The 21,440-nt window shown below is 33.5% G+C and overlaps 1 protein-coding gene across 1 annotated transcript in view; it reads right to left on the bottom strand.

Moving 5' to 3' along the window:
* Nucleotides 1–3,722: 3,722 nt before the first annotated feature.
* The window catches only part of LOC108564833 (probable G-protein coupled receptor 158), a gene marked incomplete at its 5' end in the record, with an annotated part of 19,229 nt that continues 1,511 nt past the window's right edge, over nt 3,723–21,440 (bottom strand). Inside the window, 4 exons of the mRNA XM_017923990.1 lie at nt 3,723–3,815; nt 5,061–5,261; nt 11,040–11,183; nt 12,795–12,918. Of these exons, the coding sequence (XP_017779479.1) occupies nt 3,723–3,815; nt 5,061–5,261; nt 11,040–11,183; nt 12,795–12,918 (562 nt within the window). The remainder of the gene's footprint in view (nt 3,816–5,060; nt 5,262–11,039; nt 11,184–12,794; nt 12,919–21,440) is intronic.

Below are 21,440 nucleotides of genomic sequence, written 5' to 3' on the forward strand. Positions count from 1 at the left end.
AATACATTGAACTTACACCATTTACACAATCAATTACTTAATATTACATGTCTCGTTTTACACGGTACGGGTTTCCGCGTTTACACGATTTAAAACACATTTAATTTTTTGCCCTTCAATATTTTTTAAATAAATTCATAATAAAAAAAAACAACGAAATTATGCATTTTTTGCATACTTTTGAATTTACACGGTTTTATATTAAAAAAGTTACAATTTCGATTTACACGTTTTTCTTAAGAACCTATCTAACATATAAATTACTAAATTTTATTCAAAAAATATATTCGTTGAAGCATTTGTTAATTAAAAAATTGAAATATATTTTCTAATTTTGAGAATGATGTAAACGGGGGAAGCGAATATTTTTGCAAATTAGTGGTGCAGCCAGTTTCCGCTATTTGCGCTATGCACAAATATTTACATTCTCCGCTCGCCGGGGACAAAGTTTGCGCAAACTTAGTAGCGGCAACTGCGGAAATTTTCTCGAAGATTACATTTAATTAACCATCTACGAATACAGCGCTTAATTCTTGTCTTCTCCCACAAATAACATAGAAAAACACCGAGAATCAGCAAATTACTTCGCCGCTCCCGAATTTCTATTCTAAACTCCATCGGGCGGATACTGCAGTTATTATATAATTTCTTGGACTCCTAATTACAATTCTGAAATTGCATTTATTCTCTTCAATAGTTACTAAAGTTGTTACAACTAATAATTAAATTTCCAAATTGTACCCAATTTTAGGTTACAGCTTTTAATATGTAAAATATGTTTACTTATGTATATTAAGTTGCATAATTTAGGTCATCCTTATTTAATGCAGCGTACAAATTTATCCAAGGGATGCAGCTGAATGTAATAAGGTACCTTTCAGATGCAAGCAACGCAATGAAGCACGTGCCTAGGGGTCCCAAACCAAGACATTTTTCTGTAATGGGAGGCCGCAAGCCAATACATTTTCCTATACTATTTTAATATAATAATCTTTTGGAAGGCCTGAACTATCCTTAATCCGCCAATTAATAGAAATGTAATTATTGAAGAAAAAATTATTCAAATAAAATATAACATTTGTTGGGTGTCCTTGAAGTATCATTTCTATTAACTAAGAAAATAATAGCTGTACGTGATGAATACTTTAAAGCTTGTATAGTATATTTATATATATATTTGTGAAAATTTTCATACAAGAAGTAACAAATTTATAATATTCTCATGTGTATAATATTGTTTCGTTGGGAAGTATTGAATTAGTATATTTTGCAAAATATGTAACTTTCATAAATTTGCATAATGGGAATGGCGTATTAACATGGGTAGGATTCTGTAAATAATTAGTAAAAAAAATGCAAGAAGCAATGGAATGGGTTTCGGTTAATTACCATACATTTACGCTCTGAAAATCAACGGAGATGATCTTCGCAGGATGCTCATATAATAACATTTTCAGTAATTATACATTCTTTTGTTTCTCGCCGAAAACGCAATAATGAGGGCCCGCAGGTTGCGTAATGATTTGCGTCATGACATCGCAGCCGCCAACCCTTGATGTTCATGTTGTCCCCCTTCGCATACTGCGGTTGCTATTGAACATTTTCATACTGATTAAAAAGCCCTCATCATTTCAACTACCACGTCTTCAGTGATTTGCACCACCGTCACAACAATTACATAGAGAGAATCCCACCGTCCCGTGAAATACCCTAAAATTTACATACTTCCAACTTTCAGCACTTGCATCCAACACCAGGATGGAAATTTCACGAATCATAATATATTTCCATTATAAGTCTGTAAGACTACATTTATTATACTTTTCTTAAGTAGATGCAAAAGTTCTTTAACTGCATGGTGAAATACAAATGAGGTTATCCGGATAAAGATAGTGCCCTTAGGATCGATTTTGCTGTCAAAACTATTAATCTTTGATAGTTTGCACCTTTCCTCCAAGGACTAAGGTATTGTGATAACTTGTGTGTATATATACGTGTGTCAACGCTATAACTCACTTGGCGCCGTTTACGCCCTCACGGGGAACCTCAAAACACCTTGCGGACGTTTTCCAATTATTTTTCAGTCACCTCGGATTTTCCTATTTCCGCCCTTTAATTAGTCCTTCTTCCGGTATATTTTTTTCTCCTATTATATATATATTTTTTTTGTTATTCCTTGTCGAGACCACAAAGCAAACGGCAGCAACGTTGGCTTTATCTTGGCCAGGACCGTTAAAACGTGTCCTTAAGGAGGACGAAAATGGGAAAGAGCGTAAAGCGATTGCAAACATCCCGAGCATCCACTTGAAGTCATAGGAAGTCCTGCTTGTAAGATTTACATATAAACACGGTGTCCTTCGCCATAAATCCTTTTCATTTGCGTTATATTTTATATGCAAATGCCCGACGTGATTGTTTGAATAAACCAGAGAAAAATACGTTCCTGATTGTTATCCTCTCTTTCCAACAGTGGAAAACAACGTTGTAATTCTAAGTAACTAAATGTAAAATGAAATAAACACAACGTCTGGAAAGTTCGCAAAATACCTTGTTGCAAAAAGCAAACACCGCCAGACAACAGTATTCGCTACGGGCGTAATGAAGTAAAAGCAGGATATACACGAGTAAGCTGCTTTTGCAAAAGTAAAATTAAATGAACTATGAGGAACAAGAATATTAAGATTCTGAAATGCAAAATATCATTTCTCGATTATGTTTACTCATAATAAAATCTTATACATTTAACATTTCTTCTATATAGATTGAATTAATCGATTTTATATTACAAATTTACTTTTTGCTATTTTATATGAATTCATTTAATAAACTTTGAAACCAAATAAAAGTTATATTAAATAAAATTTTGCAAAAATATTTTATAATTGTTCTATAACAATTTGTATTATTCTCAAAAACAGAGTTTTATTTAGCAATTAACACATTTTCATTTGATTTATGCTAAATTATACATCACACCTTACATTATTTTTAAGTTAAAAAAAATATCTCCAGTTTATTTATTTTTTCTGTTGGAATATTTTCTGTCTTTGAAGTTGGATTAAGTCATAATCAACTATGGTTTAATAGCTTAAAAAAAATCAATAATAAAGTGTTTTTGTATATTGTAGAAGCTTACAATTGTTACGCCATCTGTTGGTAGATTATAAAAGTAATTTTGGTAGTCTGGTAGTATAATTACAATTCATATTTTGTGTTTATTGTTAAAATATGTTAAATTTACTTAAAACTCATCTACTACAATCAATAGTACTATTATACGCTAGTTAATATCTGTCATTCGTTCTAGTATCACTTTACCTCAGTTGTAAAACGTGGATATTATAATTTAAATTAATTAATAATGATTATGACTATTGTAAATTGTCTTTGATTGGATGATGACTAATAGATTAAATAGAACAAAGTATAGTAATTAAACAATATCCAGTAGATGGAAATATCGATAAAATAAAATACAGTAAAAGCGTAAAATAAATGGAAAGAACTAGGAACGGTGAATATATCACGCGCTGTTCCAATTTATCCATTACATATCAAAATGAGCGCAGGAAGGAAAAAGATAGGAGTAATAATAACAATGTATCATTTAAATTGCGAAAGGTTGCTCCTGAATTTGTTCTACATTTTAGCTCTTGCGTTGATATAGCGAACATCTCCTCCGTTCCTTCATAATCATTACAATTGTCTTCTCGCAAGAAAAATTACATTTTCTGCAAGTGGGAGTAATTTGTTCCGTTCGCTTCGAGACGGTCGAAGTAGAACCACGTCTCTAATTGTTCACTCTTGGAGACACACTTAAGGGAAATAATAACATGTAGAAAGAACAAAAATGAATCATTGCTCGAGCATCGAAGCAATTCGCAAGAACGAGATTAATATTTTCTGTTATTATTATTTTTTTTTATATCTATATATTGCAAAATACAAAGCTGGTATTTTGCGATGCATGACACTGTCCAAGAGGCTTTATCTTAAAGCACCCTTTAAAGGGGATGAAAGCTAGCGACGATGTGGCAATATTTGCACCATTAAGTTTTTCTTCTTCATATTTTTTTATCATCTTTATGAGAAAACCCTTCGGAAGCAATGTTTGTCATTGGACTTTTGCGTAATGGAATGTCTCCTAAGACCTTCTAAATTTATTAATTAAACTTGATCATAATCTTTCCGAGATAGATTTGTATATAAGCTTTTTATCTCAGAGGGTATAAGCCCTTTATAGTTTAAACAAAAATATGTCAACGTGGATTTTTGAAGTTTTCCTTGAGTCGCGATGCGTGAGAGGAAGATTTATTATACACGCATCCACCATTTCTTCTTTTTCTTCTCCTTTTTTTTATATATATCATATTCACACGAAATAATGAAGAAAGGAAAATTTCGTTTCTCCGTGACGCACCTTATTTCGTCTCTTCATCTTATTTTTTTATATAGCTCCTCCTTTTGCCGCTCGGTTGCTGTTCAAACAATATTGCATTCCTTATCTTTTCCCTTTTGTCTTCTCTCATAAAGGGCTCCCATGATAAATATTAAATAAGGTCTAATTGAAATTCGCCCTCTAGACCATTATTAAATTAAAACTTAATGTCATATTGTTTTTTTTTCTTCTTCCTTATTAAAATATGATATTTTTTATGATCCTTCACAATCAAATTTAAATTGCTGTTATCATACCTAATTTATTTATCTTAATTATACTATTTTTTTAGTAAAAAAATATTTTATTATTTATTTCAATATTTTATTGTGAAAACCATCAATATAATTCAAGTGATATTAAGATTAATTGAAGAATTGATATATTATTTTTTTATCGTTTAATTATCTGATGTCATCTGCATCTCTTCAAGCTTGACCTACTTTCGATATGATGATAAAGCATTTTGTGATTCAAACAATAGTATTTTTTGTCCCATCCTTATTTATGGTAACGGCAAATGCGTATGGTGTTTAATGCAGTTTATTAGAGGTTTAAATTATGGGGAGATGAATATTGATTCATCATTGGAGTTCATAATGCTATAACAGTGTTAACTCACCTTAACGTTCCCATATTTCCAAGTAAAGACGACGACGATGGGTAGGCAACATATGACAACACAGGAGAGTGCCAAAATGGCCGATCTCGTTACCCAGTTCAATGAAACTACGCAGGGACGATCGTCTTCACAGGATTCGCACCCTTCGGGACACGGCAGACACTCGAATATCCCACTCGTCGAGTAATGGTTCTTCTCGCCCTAAAATCAAATATTAATTGCGATCAAGAAACAATGGTTAATTATGACGCTGAGGGAGGATAACCATTAGCGCCATCTCATAATTTTCTTAAATTTAGTCTAAATTCAATCGAATTTATATTAAGCTTCATTCTACGTGATATTTGCCAAGTAAAGTATCAAATAAAACATATAGATTAACAATAAATACAATTCTGTTAACTACTAGTATTTACAGAAGGCAAAGCACTTGACAACTAGGATACATGTACTACTTGTACAAGTAGCTTTTGCAAGTACTTGTACAAGTATTTAATTTTAATTAGTATTACATTATTCAGTATGTATGAGATACAACTCAAGCAAAGGAAGAAAAAGTAGTTATTTGCCAAGTATTGCGTAGTGTGTATGGGTATGATAGTTTTCTGTGGTACTTTCCAAGTAAGTTATTTGAAAAATATGAAATAAAAATGGTACACTAAGAGATAAAGATGAAAATCGTGTAGTTTGCAGAGCGGAGAAGGATTATGCCGGGAGGAATATACATTTGCCTGATAGAACTAGTTGAATTTATCTGAGGGGTTGAGTCACCCTCGCGAAAAGTCGCAGGGAGGAAGGAAGTATTGTGTTATGTGCAAATCGTGAAATATGTGTGTGCAGGGTGTTCTCTACCCTCCTTTGTCAGCCCGGAGCTCATCAATATCATCCCGAATCAAATTCCTTCAAACGCCCTTTGGGAATCGAATATTGGGGAGGTCGGCTCATCGGCAATTAATGTGATTTCCGAACTGCACCGCGCGCAAAGGATAGTAAACATATACACAAACACAAAATAAAATAATGAAAATCTAGATGAAAAATCAGCGAAACCTGAGTCGAGGTGCCGAGATAAATGGTACTTCAAAAACTAATTTCACCGAGTGACGGGGGTGTAGCACGACTTTACCGAATTAATTGTTTCCAAACTAAATTATCGCTTCCGAATGAAATTATTTGTTTTCCGGTGTTTAGAAGGGTTTTCTTTTTACCGGGGTCCGGGAAACGGAATAATGTTGAAACAATATGTCAAACAAAGGGCTGTATGTAGTTCAGCAGCAATAGCCTGAAAATCTAGCAGCCATCCACCACTTCCCTAAAACCGGAAACAAAAGGGCTTAATTGACCCGAAATTGGGAAAACAAGGTTAACACGTTGACGGACTTGTAGCGCAGCAGCTCAAGTGGAAGCGCTCAATTTGATGGAAACCGTTACGATTTTAATAGCCTCTCCACTGTTGCAGCTCCGCCATGCAGTTCAAGAATACTTACGTAATTTTACAATATGCACAAAAGCTCTTTGATCGTACCGTCACGTTTCTTTTTTCTTTCTTCTACAGTTTCACGGTGCATCTTTGGATTTAGATTTGGTGCAGTCTGCAGCGAATGACAGGCAATCCTTTGAGGCGAGGCGAAATTAATTTTCCACTTATTAAATATTAATGAAATCCCCGGAAACCGCACTCTCCCCGGAAATTATTTGATATAAAACAACCGACCCAGCAGCGGCACTTTATCGGGCGGTGTGCCAGATCCCCATAAACCACACCTACAAATTTTCCAATTGATTAAATTTGCTGCGGACATTCAGATTAACCCCACGTGAAAATAATTATTAAATAAATATTAAATATATCAGAATTTCAGATATATCCAACTTTCAGAAAATTTACAGAAATTAACAGTTTTAGGTAATTATAGAACATCTAAGTGTGTAAGATAAAATTATACCGGTTCAGATCAAAATCTCGAAAATCGAATTCCCGACATTCGAAACCTAGACATTGTTAAAATCCCGACACTAAAGATTTTGGTTGTCGGGATTTCGATATAGACCCAAATTATAGACATGTCCACTATGTAGAGCATCAAAGGGTCAAATTTACAGGTAATTTAGTTGGAATTGATTATGCTTGCATTACATAGACGCAGGTAAAACGGCTCATTACAGACACCGTTTAACTTAACCATAGCAATTAGCAGGAGGTGTGTCTTGTCGGATTAGCAGTTTCCAGTTACGAACGCATTCACGAACAAAGGATTAAAGCTCACATCTCTTAGGTGAAAACAATACACCAAATAAATATTATTTAAATACAGCGGATGTTGAAAATACCCATTTGTGTTTTAGCTGCATGTGCGTGCTTTTTTAGATTTTATTTTCGTTTGTTTTGTTCTTTCCTGTTTTTGGTATCCGGTGGTTTTAGCCATCCATTTTCGCATGCAAACGGATGGCATTTATTTATTTATTTGCAAGTTACTTTTATTGTTCAATGTTTGTTTTGCTCAGTTGTTTACGTGTGTTTTTATGTTTTTTACTTTTTGTTTGTTTATGAAAATTTGAAGAATCACCACGACTCTTATATAATGTAGAATGTTTAAAAGATTTGACCTTGATATATATTGCTTTACTTCTTATACGAGTTTGAAAAATATCAATTATAAGCTATTAAAGTTCAAAGAAAAACTTTTGTGTCTTTAAGTTTTCTAGTATTACTCAAAAACCACGCATCCCAATGTTTTAATTTGTAAGTGCTATAGTTTTTATGTACAAATTTGTCAAATTTTAAGAAATATCCTGGTCTATATTTATACACAAATTGTATAAAATGTTCATCTGAAGGAGAAAAACTTACAGGACGTAAAGTTACGAAACACTCGTGTAAATTTAAAATTGTTCTTTTAGAGACGCAGAAATGTATTCTAGGCAGGATCCGCGGCGTAATATTTCCTCTAAATCGCGTAAGCGTTGCGTAATGGCCATCGTTAAGCGCCCGGCGACCCCGCGGAAAGTTCGTAATTAAATTCGCGGCGCCCCCCACCCACGAGGTGCCCTCTGCGCCCCCGGCAGGCTAATGGGTAGCGCCGTGTTTTACGGATTTTCAGCGCTCTTCCTGCCTCCAAATCACATCATTTCTCCCCCCACACACTATTTGGATCAGAGCATCCCACGCAATCCATGACTGCACACGGCACGTCCTGTGGAAATCTACTCCTCGATATCAAATTTACAGAAGAGAACGAACCCCTTGAGTGTACGTTGTTTTTCAGCAAGGAAATCTCAAAAGAAAAATAATGCAGCAAGTGAATAGGGCAAATGCTGGGATGTAAGGGATGTAATAACTGAAAAAAATAATAATTACATCAGTATTACAAAAGTACGAGCAAACAATAATTACATTTATTGATCCGTCCTGAAGCGTACATTTTTCAGGAATTACTAGCCTCGCAAACATCGAAGTTTAACTTTACTAATTCTTGTTGTCATGTTAAATGAGAATTCCATTAAAAGTTAGTTTAAGAAATATTCAAGGTCATGGCGTTTCTTCATATTAATATTATCTGAAGGATAGGTAAAACTTATTATAAACTTGAGCCAATAAGGAAATTATTGCGCTGCAGCAAGTGAAAATGGCAAATGCTGGATTTTTAATGTGATTAAGGGAATAAAAAAATATAATAATTACAATAAACAACAAACATACGAGCAAACAATAATTACATTTATTGACCCGTTCTGAAGCGTAGATTTTTAATCAAATTTTTCCGGAATTACGTGCCTCACAAACATCGATGAGGATGAATTCCGAACAGCGAACACGAAACACGGGACGCAGCTTTTACAAGTAGTCTCTTTAATAACTTGAACAAAGCCTATGCCTATTTGCGTCGCTTTGTTTCTATCGGACAATAGGTTTTCAGATTATGGATTAATGTATTTATTTCTATGCAATATTGCTTTTGTGAACTATGACAATCAGGTAATAAATATCTATTTTAATCATTTACTGAACTTTATTAATAACCTATATATAAAGATGACCTAACATTCAATTTTCGCTCACAAAAATAATGAAAAAGTAATTTCAAATGGAAATATACAAAATTACGAGCTTTCGTTCCACAATTTCGGACGAGAAACGAAATTGTCGTAAGTCGAATACAAAGAGGAGCAGGAATATTTAACAAAAACTATAAAACTTATATATTTCGTTTTTGTCGTAAATGCGAATGGTCGTAACTCGAGAAGTTAGTGTAAAACTTAAAAGGATTTTTAATAGGTCTGTGGTAAAATATCACATATATTTTGCTCTTTCTATTAATATAATTAATATAGTTATTAAGTTAAAAAATATCAATGAAATAAATTAATATATAAGTCATAAATTTGTACATAAACATTTTTTTTTCAATATTTTGAACATAGTAAAAAAATATATGTAAAGTTTAAAAAAAATATATGAAAGTTATTGTGTAAATGAAATATTTGTAACAGCGACAGGTATATATAAATTTTCGATCTTTTGCAGAAAGCGCATCTTCTACATTTATTTTCAACTGTTTCTGTAATGTATTGCTACTAGTTGTCGAACTTTTCTTTCAGTAACTAGTACTACTCTTGTTTTCGCGTAGTTCAACAAGACTTCTTCACGAAGTTCTTTTAGAAATATTCACCGATATTTCGCTACCACTAACTTCCACAAACTGTGGCTTATCTGAATCAGAACAAAAAATATATAAATGTGTGAATTTATTCATAACTGTTATACATATTTTTCTTAAGTAACTGATAATCTGACATATAGAAAATATTGAAAAAAAAATATAAATTAATAAATTAATTATTCAACTAGTCAATAATTAATTTATTAATTTATATCAAGTATAAATGTCAAAAGTTAATCATATTGTCTTAATTAATATTAACTTTTAACTACGTAATTTCATGATGTTATAAATATAAATATGAAATGTAATATTGATATTAAATAAATATAAATATACTCAATAATATTAAATATAGCGGAGGATAACTATCGAAATATTTGTAGTCCTGACCGCAATAATATTTACCTGCGCTGGGCATGGTTATCTCTGGACACTGTAGCAAAGCACGGAATCTGTCATATACTGGAGGTTATGTATAAAAAATTTGCATATCGTAGTTCTGATTTTAACTTGGATTTATATAATACAGTTGATCAGTCGCTTAATCAGGACACATCGTGACCAGTATATTTGACCCGATTAGGCGGCTGGCCCAATAATCCCAAGTTCCATTTCCTTTTGCTCAGTTTTGTTTCCAATCTTTAAGATTTGTCTCTGTTCTTTAAAAATGTTAAAAAAATATAATGTTTTGTCATCATTTTTTCAGTAAAATGTTTCTAAAACAATAAAATATGCTGTGATGATTGAGTATAACAGTTATTATGTAATATATTTTAAATTATATAAGAAGACACAAAGAAATTAATGAAGACTGAAATTTGAATTTGCAACAAAACTGAGCATTTTTACATAACAATTTTGCGGACTTCTTATGATTTATGTTTTTTTTGGAGCACCCTTTTAAGTATAAATTAGCTAATAATATACAATGGGGTTGCGCATGGGCCGACGGAACGATGGCAATAAATATTAAGATTACGTAAGTTACTTTCGAAGCACTGGATGCCGACGGAATTTATGTTCGGCTGAGGTGGTGGTAGAGTAGGAGGGGCTGCTACATGAATTCCAAGAGTTACGTGGAGCAAGAGAGGAAAATAATAAATACGTATTCGAGATGTATGTGTGTGTATGTCTTTATATGTATGTATGCGAGAGGAAACAAATGGCCTTTGGAGATTTGAAATTTCAAGTGATTTGTGAGCGTTCGGGATCATTAAGGTAGGCGCAGATAAGGCGCTAAGGAGTTTACATAACGGTGCCTCGTTGATGCGAGTTTGCATGCATTTTGTTGGGTGGAAGGAAGGCAGATACATACCATCATCAGTTTTTCGTATTCCTCCTCGATCACGGTCCCATTATAGTAACGACGTTCGGCTTTCGTGTCAGGAAAATAATAGCCGCTCCGACACACGCACTTGTAGCTGCCTCGTCTGAAGCCCAATCCAGGAAGCGGCACGCACTGGAACCGAAAATATTCGAGTATAACACGCGATCAAAATGGTATATAATGCGCGGACCACCTCCGCTGATAGGAACACATAGAAAACCCAAAAAAAAAATACCACACCCAACTATAAAAATGACTTAAATTTAAAGATTTTCTTTAGCAATTAATTTTAGATTTTTTCATCCTCATCATAATCCATCCTTTCTTACTTAGCAATGAAATTAAGATTTTTTTTATCCTAATCATAGTCCTTCCAATCATAATCAGATTACCTAATTTTCGCTAATCAAAATTGCTCCATTCTCCTTTTTTCTCTATCTCTCTACCCTTATTGTTTAAATGTTGATTGGCAAGTGGCGTTCCGTTCGTTAGACAAGAGCCACGGCTGCAAGTGATTGCTCCCCCGGATTATTCCTTTAATAGATTTGTCAATTCCCACCCTTGTTAGCAGTTCCAACGATGGCAGTGACTTGAAAGAAAACACGGATTATTCTAATTATTCCCGAAAACATTACATCCTTAAAGAGGAGAAGGAAAACAAACAACTAACTTTAGCCACCCTATTTAACTGGCACTTAATTAGTTGCCGCAAAATGAAATGGTCAGAACTTAATGTATTTTATTTCCTACACAAGATCAAACAATTTATTTTATTTTATTTTATAATTACTTTATAGTATACATAATTAATTGTTTTATAAGTAATACTTTCCTTATATAATCACTTAAAACTTTGATATTCGGAGATTTTTTTTTGTTAACTTAACATTTGGACTTTGATTGATTACTTTATTAATTAACAAATACAAAATTATAAAATATATAGAAATAAATACTTTTGATGCAACGAAATAATGGGAACATAGATGGATGTAATTTTTCGGTTCGATTTCGGTTCGTTCTGTTTTCGTAGGCCGTCCAAATATTTGCGTTACGAAAATGTGGGAATAATGGAAGTCGAAACCGCAATAAGTTAAATTTGCACAACGGAACGAATTCTCTTTCGTGTGGAGGCAGGAGGCACTCATCAAAGGACTCATCAACGGGATTGGCACATGGGCAACAATCGCTGTGGGAAAAGAGTCTTTTGATATGCGTGCATCCGGGACAATCCACTGTTGCGTCACTGTCTGCCACTGACGCTGTCTCACTCGTTCAAATAATTGTTATTGCGAGCATTAAAATATCAACGTTTCACACTGACAGTTTGACAATTTAATTAATTATTCGATTTTACAATCATACGTGTAATTCGATTATTTTTGTCTTCTAATAATCGTAATGACCTTACCTAATGAAATATATAGCTCCATCAAGTATCATTATTAATTTTAAACAAGATTAATATTATATTATAAAAAATAATTAACCTTTTTTTTGTGTTATTCTATAAAAATTCTTGAATATTTTTAATAAACTAGCTGATACAAAATATTCATCGTAATTTTTTTTTCAGTCTTCGCGTATTTTATGAAATTTATCACTTAAACTATGATTGGATTGAATTTTTTTTAAAGAAATACTTGGGCAGGTGCTTTAAATTAATTTCTCAATGGGAATATCCTAAATACATCCCATCCCATTTTTTTGTGTTCGTCCTGAAAAACAAGAAGGATAACTTACATCCGTTGTCCTTTTCTTGCATTTGTCTGATGCTGCGAAGATGTTAAGCTGAGTACTGTCGGCTGGCAAAGGACACTGGTCTATGTCGACCCTTCGCAGATCTATGTCAATACCGCTCGTCCCCCTGAAACGTTACAGAGAAATCACTACTAAAAAAAACTCCTACTTCTCTTTTTTTATATAAATATATATTGTACTGCCGTCTTTATTACAGTCGTCCCGTTATGCACAAAGCACCGCATCGTTCCTTTTTCGCCCGTACCCAAAAGCCCTTCATACCTTTGTACGCAATTGAATCACGCGCTTTTTGCGCACGCCGAAACAATTTGTTACATTTAACTGGCATCTCATCGTCTCTAGGTCCAAACAAACTTTATTTCTGTGTCTCTCCCTTTTTCTCATTCCACACGTGTATTTCTATATGTGTAGGGTCTTTTTGTTACTTCACTCCCTTTCATCTTGCGCATCGCCAAAGGGAACTACGACCCGATGTAAATTAATCCATAGTCCATTTACATTACCTCGCAAAGTGATCACTCAATTATTTTCAGGTAACAAACATATTTTATAAAATTTCTGATTTAAAAATGCTATAACTTTAAAATTTCCTTTCCATATTTACAAAAGCAATTTATTTTAAGCTTTGTAGTTACGAAACAATACAACATCAACATATTATTTAAATTTTAAATACACTTTTATACTGAAGGAATATTTTGTAAAATAGATTTGAAAATTGTGTTGTTTGAATGTTTTTGCAAATTTTGAGAGACACGGTGGAAGCGAAATGAAAGAGCTACAGTGTGTAAAGATTTTTCCGGCAGAACATTTTTCTCTGCGACGGATAATAAAATGGGAATAAACGTTTATACTCTGGAAAAATATATATGTATAGCTTAGATCTCGGAAAATTCCAGTTTTCAAAGAAATGTATATTTTTTTTGTTTCACCGCATACTTGCGGGCAAATGATGAACTCTGGCTCTGCTGAATACTTGTTTCAAAATAATACCTACATTTAATATTTGATACGATAAGCTATATTTTAAGGGCGTATATCAGTCCTTATTCGCGTAATAAAGATTTAGTGGTACTATAATCTGCAATAGGTATAGCTTCGCCAAGAATATTTTCAATTTGAGACTTTGTTGCGCCGTTCTGCATTGGAATTAGGTATATAGGTATATATTCTCCAAAATCAATTCGTTTGTCTTCGGTTTCTTTGTGCGAGAGTTTGGGGAGTTCGGTAATTACCATAAGCATACGCTTCACTGACGTTTTGAAAGTAAGTTAGTAGTTATGATGGTGAGGCTAGGTTTCAGCCAAACTCAATTATGATGATGTATATACCGGAAAAGAGCGAGAGAGTATCAGTGCGAGGATTATTGGATTTGCGGCTCATCCGTTTATTTATTCTATTTAAATTGATGTTGGGTAGCATTAATTGGTGGAAACTAGTTTGATTTACGATAACGTTATGCCGCGTTATTTCTTAACGGGGATATGAAAATACCCGGTAAAAAAGACGCTTGAGAATCACCATTAGTCACCATCAGTTCGCGGCGTGGAGGATAATTGAAATCGATAAAGTGGAACGACTAGGAGTTCGGTGTTTTATTAGCTCGCGTCTGGGTATTCCGAATATAATCCTACCTTTAATTATGCGGTAATGAAAACAAACGTTATCATGCCACAAAACGAGGCAACGGTTTCAATACCAGATCACACGATTCAGCTTTATGGTTGTGCACATGCACGCAGGTAACAAATACTTAGCCTGGCGCATCCACCGCCCTCCCCAGAGATTACAGTTAATTATGTAATTGATTTCAGGTGTATCTTCATAACCCGAGGGATATTCTCTTTTATATGACGGAATGTCATATATTCAATCAGAGCTCATTAAATTTATTTAACATCACCGTATAATTAAATGATTAAAGTTGACATAAAGTTAAATTAGTAAATACTAATGTTGATGTTTGTTTTCATTTATATATAAATAAAATAATAATGTTTATAACAATATTTTTAACTGAATATTTTTTTAAGTTTTGAAAAAACAAATTGATATTACGTTATATGATTTTCGCCACGTATCGAAAAGCTCTTAAATCTTTTTCATCGTTCAATGTTCGCCTATTTATACACGTTATCTCGGAGAAACGGACGTGCATTTCATAAACATTTTCCTTTCCGTTTATATTTTTTTCCCTGGAATTTTCACGATCCTTAGGAAAATAAGGAAACCGGGAGCTTTACGTTCAAAATCCGAATATTTACGCACGGACGTATGGTTATATATTTAGTATTTTGCAGTCCGATATGAATTTATTTTGGAGCAGAGGTGTGTATTTTCCCACGGAGGTGATATTTTTTCGAAACTTCACCTACGTAATCCTCGGGCGTTAAACACAATGGAGTATTACATAAAGCATTGTTTTTGACGATTTTTTGAAGCAAAGCTGTATGGAAAATATTTTCTATTTGTTAAAATAACAGGGACAGGCTCAAACAATTGGACCATTAAAACCATCGATTTGATTGAAACCTGAATTATGTATTGGCCGAGTTAACGCTACGCTTTAACATCGACATATGACAAATAAATAAATAAATGAATATATACGTATATACATTGGATGTGGTGATGAAAGTTCTGTTGTAATGTGTTCCAATACTGAACAGAGTGAACAATCTATAAATATCACTGATTGATGTTCCATGCGGACTTTATTTTATGTCCATTTTAGTTTCGAACCATTTGAAAACTAAAGTATTTATGAACTACATCATTTTATATAACACAGAATGATTAACTACTCAATGCTCTGATCGAATTCAGCGTAACTAATTTATCCATCCTTCAAATCCAGATGTAATTTTTATTGGAAAATATAATTTACTAAAACTTTCATCTCAAAGTTAAATCCAGACAAAAAATGTAACTAGCTTGTATAGATTATAAAAAAAATATTATAGGATTGGGTTTGGCTTATTTAATATAATGTAATGTAATATTTGGATCACGTTCACATGCAAGTCGATACATATTACATTGCCTTTATTACAGCTAAATGAAATTGTGCTACAACCTCGTGACATTTGAAAAAGTTCAACTTGATGAAATGATGAAAATGTGTACAGGAATGAAAAGACTAACAACAAAGTTATTACTGTATAAATTCTATACAAATCCGGCTTCGCTTACGCAGTGCATCTTTGGACAATGGAACAGCACCAATCGATTCATTGGATATTATCCGGAGTTTGCTGAGAAGTAGAAGGAAAATGAAAAAATAAAACACAACGAGATACTCTGATACTCCGACAAGGAGGAAGTAACGGATAAATTGTAAAGAAGTACCCGATTCCGAGATAAATAGAATACAAATTATCGATGCTCAGAAGAAAACGGACTCCATTTGAAATAGTAGGAGGTTTATGCTGCACAGTGTGTTGGTCGTCTTTCAAGCGAGGCTATAAAAGAAGTTTCGGCATTCCGAAGGATGCATTTAAGGACGTCATATTTAGGAATGCTCGAAAGAGATAGAGTCCTGCCGGAGGTGATTAATTTGTTGGGAGCTTATTTTCAAATGGAGAGTTTTCTTTAAACTTGTATTTAAGACGCACTTGTTTGTTTAAATCGAAGGAAGTTGGATTTTAGGGGTGTGAGTAAGAACTTCTGAAGCGTCCAGAGTTCGGGTGTTTCATCAATAGCTTAACCGTAGGTTAATTTTCTCTTTAATTTTCGGTAGATTAAAGTTTTGATGGGGGACTCGCCCTATCCATATTGATTCAGCCTTTAATAACATTTACCTACTTCACTGCTATCAGCATCTCAAATGCAATTTCCTACCACCGTTTATTACGTACATCAACTTTCTTCGTCAATATTTATATTGATACAAGCCGCAACATCTGATTCCAACTACAAACATCCATCCGATGACAAAGCGCTCCGCTATTTGTTCTAGCCAGGTTCAATTAATGAGCCCTAATTAACCTCTCAATATTTAATATTTGTAAATACGTAACAATCCTGTAGTTAACTCGGAATATTGCAATGGCTACGGTACACGATCACAACCCGAAACTTTAGTTAGTTGCATAATTTTTAATTAGATCTGAATTCGAGGAAAAAAAACTTATTCCGCAAACTTCAGTTAACGATCGCTCCGAGCACGACAACGTAAACAGGATTATCCTTGCGTTCCACCCTTATGTTTGTTGCTCAACATTATTCCCCATTTTTTTTTTTTATATATATATCTATAGATCTTTGATGGCCAAAGCCGCACTAAATTTTTATCGCCGACCATTGGATTGTCTTTGAGGAAATCGGAAGTAGTAGTAGAAAAAAATCCGCTCTCAAAGAAAAAAAAATAAGGGGATATCCGAGGCGATTTGGCGTTTTCCTTCGGGGCTACAAAGTAAGGAAGATATCGGTCATCTTTATGAACTAGCATCAAATACATTGATAGTATTATCTTGAGGATGCGTTTAAGAATGGTAGTTTAAGCGGTAATGATTAGGGTTGAAGTTTTGTAAGGGATCTGCTGAATGGTGTAACCTAATTTGGCATGGAGGGAGGATGCTTACAACATATACGTGCATACTCGAGCAGTTATAATATTAAACAGTTTATTCAGTTTGATATAATACTGGGGGGATAAAACTGGACACGGCAGGAATACAGCTGCAAACGAAAATGAATACCCCCGACACTTACGGCCAACTTACATCCTCATTTGAATAACACAACCTACCATTTCACTTTATTACACCGGCACTGCAAAACTTTAAACAAACATTAAACGACCATAAAAACAGAGCCGCCGACGCTAACCAGCCTTTCCCCTTTCTTCCGACCAACATCTTTTATTCATAATTATCCATTTATATTAGCCCTCTCTCTCCACCACCGATGTTATTCCAATCCATAATTATGTGTTTACAAGCTCTGCGTTTTCCCAGCTATGCGTTCTGATTAATCGCGAGCCTTGGATTGGACGACATTAATCACGTTTAGTTTCCAAACTGGAATGGATGGTGTTATGAAATTTTGTTTTGTCCGTAGAAGGAAACTGGAGTCCGAGGACTTTGACCGAATTATGTAAGTATGGTCAACGGTTTAAAGTTTCCTACAGGATAGACGGTAAAGAACACCGAGTGAAATCGGCGGTTTTGAACGGCTAATTACTCCTAGTGTTTCTCAACTTACTATGGTGGATAACCACCAACTTTCATCTCAAAGTTAAAAAATGTTTGATCCTTTGAGGACGGATATTTTTCAAAGTCGCAATGTTGCATAAGATAAGTCTTATGTAATAAGGCAGTAATACATGATGAATACTGTATATATATTTTTTTAACTAGCTTATATAGATTTAAAAAAACTACGGAGGATAACAACGAATACCTAGTTTCTAGCGATCTGACAATTACTCAATTAATTTATAATTAGTTTTGTGCATTACTAATACACCTTTTCCCCTATTTGCAGGACAATTTCGTTAAATAATATACAGTTGAAATTTGCAACTTCATTAAATTAATTCATTTCTACCAACTTATCATCGTTACTCGCGTGACGTCTGAGAAGATATAATGTGTTGTATAATAACATACAAATAGCTATATTTATGTATTTACTAATTTTTATTAGCCCTTATTGAAGAATCATTGAAATATTATAAGAATTTATAATTTTAATGTATATTATAATTGCTGCGTTTGTTGTTGATATTTATGAATTTTTAAATAAAGTTAACTCAAGCATGCAAAGTAAAATGTGAATAATTTATGTATACTGGAGAAGATTAAATCTTTTTAAAGAAAAAAAAAATACTTATGACTAGTGTGTCGAAAGGTAACGTAAGTATAATTATATAAGTTTCTGCTGTAGGCATTAAAAAAATATATGATTTCATTGATTTTAGAAAAAAAATGGGGAATTGGATTATATTTTGAAATCTTAGGAAATGAATATGATTTAAGTGATCAAATCTCTTCATTATTACAAAATAATGGTAATTTAATACGAAAACTTAATGTATATGAATTTGATAAAGTTTTGATTAATTTGAAATGTTTTTGAATATTTTTATTAATGACTTATTCAAATTAGTCTTTAAATTTTTATATTTAAAATAATTTATTAGATATGTTGGATTATATAAATAGATATGTATGAAAAAATGAATTAAGCAGTGGTTTAAACAATTGGGGAGTTTAGCTCTGATTAGGTAGACTCCATTATTGGATTATGGTAATAGCTCCAAACCCTCTGGCATTTAGTTTTTTTTCACCGCGATTTGAGTGGAACGGAATTATGGTTAGCCAGTAAGGATAATAGCTGGTTTCCGCACTAAAATAGCGGATAGCCGTTCGGCAGGCTTAGAGCAGTGAACATTCATCATATCTATTTGCCACCTGACTGCATGATAGCAATTCTGTTTCGCCTGCTGCACAGCAATCGGTTTTAATGATCCATTTCGGAAATCGTGTACCCTTCTGGGTGGATGGAAGTTCGTAGGTTGGGGGTGGTTCGAATGGAAGAGGAGACAGGGTGGGGTTGCTGGAAAGGGACCAAATAAAACAGAGTTTTAATTAAAACGAATTAAGGCATATCTGGAAGGAGTAATTAATTTTATCGAGTTTTATTTCTATGTTACAATTTGCTTGCTCGAAGTGGAAGAGCTTAGGATGGAGGGAATAACCAGGACTCCATCCCCTCACCCGACGCCTTGTATCGGGATTAATGTTTGTCGAGTTTTCCTGCCCAATTTCGTCAGACCTTCTTCATCTCGCAGATCCCCCCCGAGCTTTAAACATTTTTGGATGGGTGTTAATTGATGCTACTCCGTCGAGGCATGGTGTGAGGGTAAAATTGAAAATTTCTCCAGGATCCTTTCTTTCCTGTCAATCGATACGTCATGAAACGGAAGTAATTATGAACACAATGGAAGCTTAGCGAAAATAACTTCGACATGGGGTGGCGAATATTCCAATTTTGTATTGAGTATTTCATGAAATGCGCAACCAGAATATTCGGCGCTGAAATCTTCGATGATGATAATGAAAATATGTACGTTATTCCCTGCGGCTTCTATTAACGTAAGGAATGATAGGCTTTAACAGAAAACAGACAGGAAAAAATATCAATTCATCAGCTTAGTCCTTCTTTAATGTAAATTAATGGATGCCTCCCACTCGGAGATTTACTGAATGCCCCCCTGCGTCAAGGACGAAAGAAGGACGCTTTGAACTTGTTCAACCTGAATCCCCTCTTCGGATGCGAGCTTATACCCTTTATTAATAGCTTAATTTATAATAGTTTGAAGCCTTAGCTTCGATGGAAAACCGCTGAACATTAACAACATTCAAGCTCATACATCAATCCTTTCATAATTTTAAATAAAATAAAATCCACTTATTATAGGATTACTACATTTTCAGATAAGCTTTTTAAACTTTCTATCGACCAGAAGATATTTCTCAAATTTTAAAACTTTAGTAACTTTAGTCCTAAATCTAATATACTGTTTATTGAACTAATACACAAAAGTAGATCGTAAAAACTTTTTTAATTTGTTTAAATTAAACTCCATATAGTATTTAAATATTTTATTTATGTAGATTGTAATGTTTGTAGTAAATTATCTAGAAGTAATATACTTGATAAATTTATATCCTTTGTTTGAGAAATCAAGTTTCTATCGACCAGTTGGAATAATGTCTCAGTGGCAGTGACGTTATATGGCTTTTGTAAATTGCCGGGATTTTCGGAAGACGTCATCTGGGAAACAAATCGCGGAAACTTGTAACGTGTCATGTACAGAGAAACGCGCGAACTGCGGCTGTATAAGTGGCCGGAAAATTTTGCGAAAAACTGCTGCTGTCGCTGAACGAAAGGATAGTAGTAACAAAAAGGAAAATACAAAAAAAGGAGCAAAACGGTGTAGACGGAAGGAGCAGCTATTTCTCAGACCTGTCACATTTATAAAACTCTTCTGCGGTCCACGGAACCATAATCCTTAACCTTGAACTGAAATTTCAGTCGCGCGCGTCCCATGATCAATAGCTATGTTTTTTTGTTGGTTGTTGATCAGGAGTTCGTATCCTGAATTAAGGTAATTATCGGAGGTGGATCGGTTTACGCAAGGGTAATATTGTAGGATGACAGCGTATCACAACTACTCGTATAAAGTGTTTCCCTATTTACTTTGTCATAACAAGCGTTTCCTCATGTAAGTACACTTGCTTTACAGGAGTGTCTTGAGATGGTTACAATATCAAATTATTAACACAAAGCACTGATATTCGCTTTACCTGAAATGTCTTTAGGTCAAATGAAACTTTTTTTAATAACAGATGAATTCCATTATTTCTTTATGTTATTACATAATTTTTTTATTACATTGCATTTTTTAATTAATAATTAATCTGTTAACTAATGAATAAGTGTATAAATATATAAGAATGATTGATATAGAATTTACAAAAAATTAGCAAGAATGATTGAAAATGAAAAAGAAAACGACAAAAATAAAAAAAAATATATTTGTTGAAATACTGAAAAGTTGAAGTACAAAAAGACCAAATTAGTATATTTACAAAGTTTCTAATTATTTAATGCACCATT

This window comes from Nicrophorus vespilloides, unplaced genomic scaffold (assembly GCF_001412225.1).
Source record: "Nicrophorus vespilloides isolate i.1.1-1 unplaced genomic scaffold, Nicve_v1.0, whole genome shotgun sequence".
Taxonomy (NCBI): domain Eukaryota; kingdom Metazoa; phylum Arthropoda; class Insecta; order Coleoptera; family Silphidae; genus Nicrophorus; species Nicrophorus vespilloides.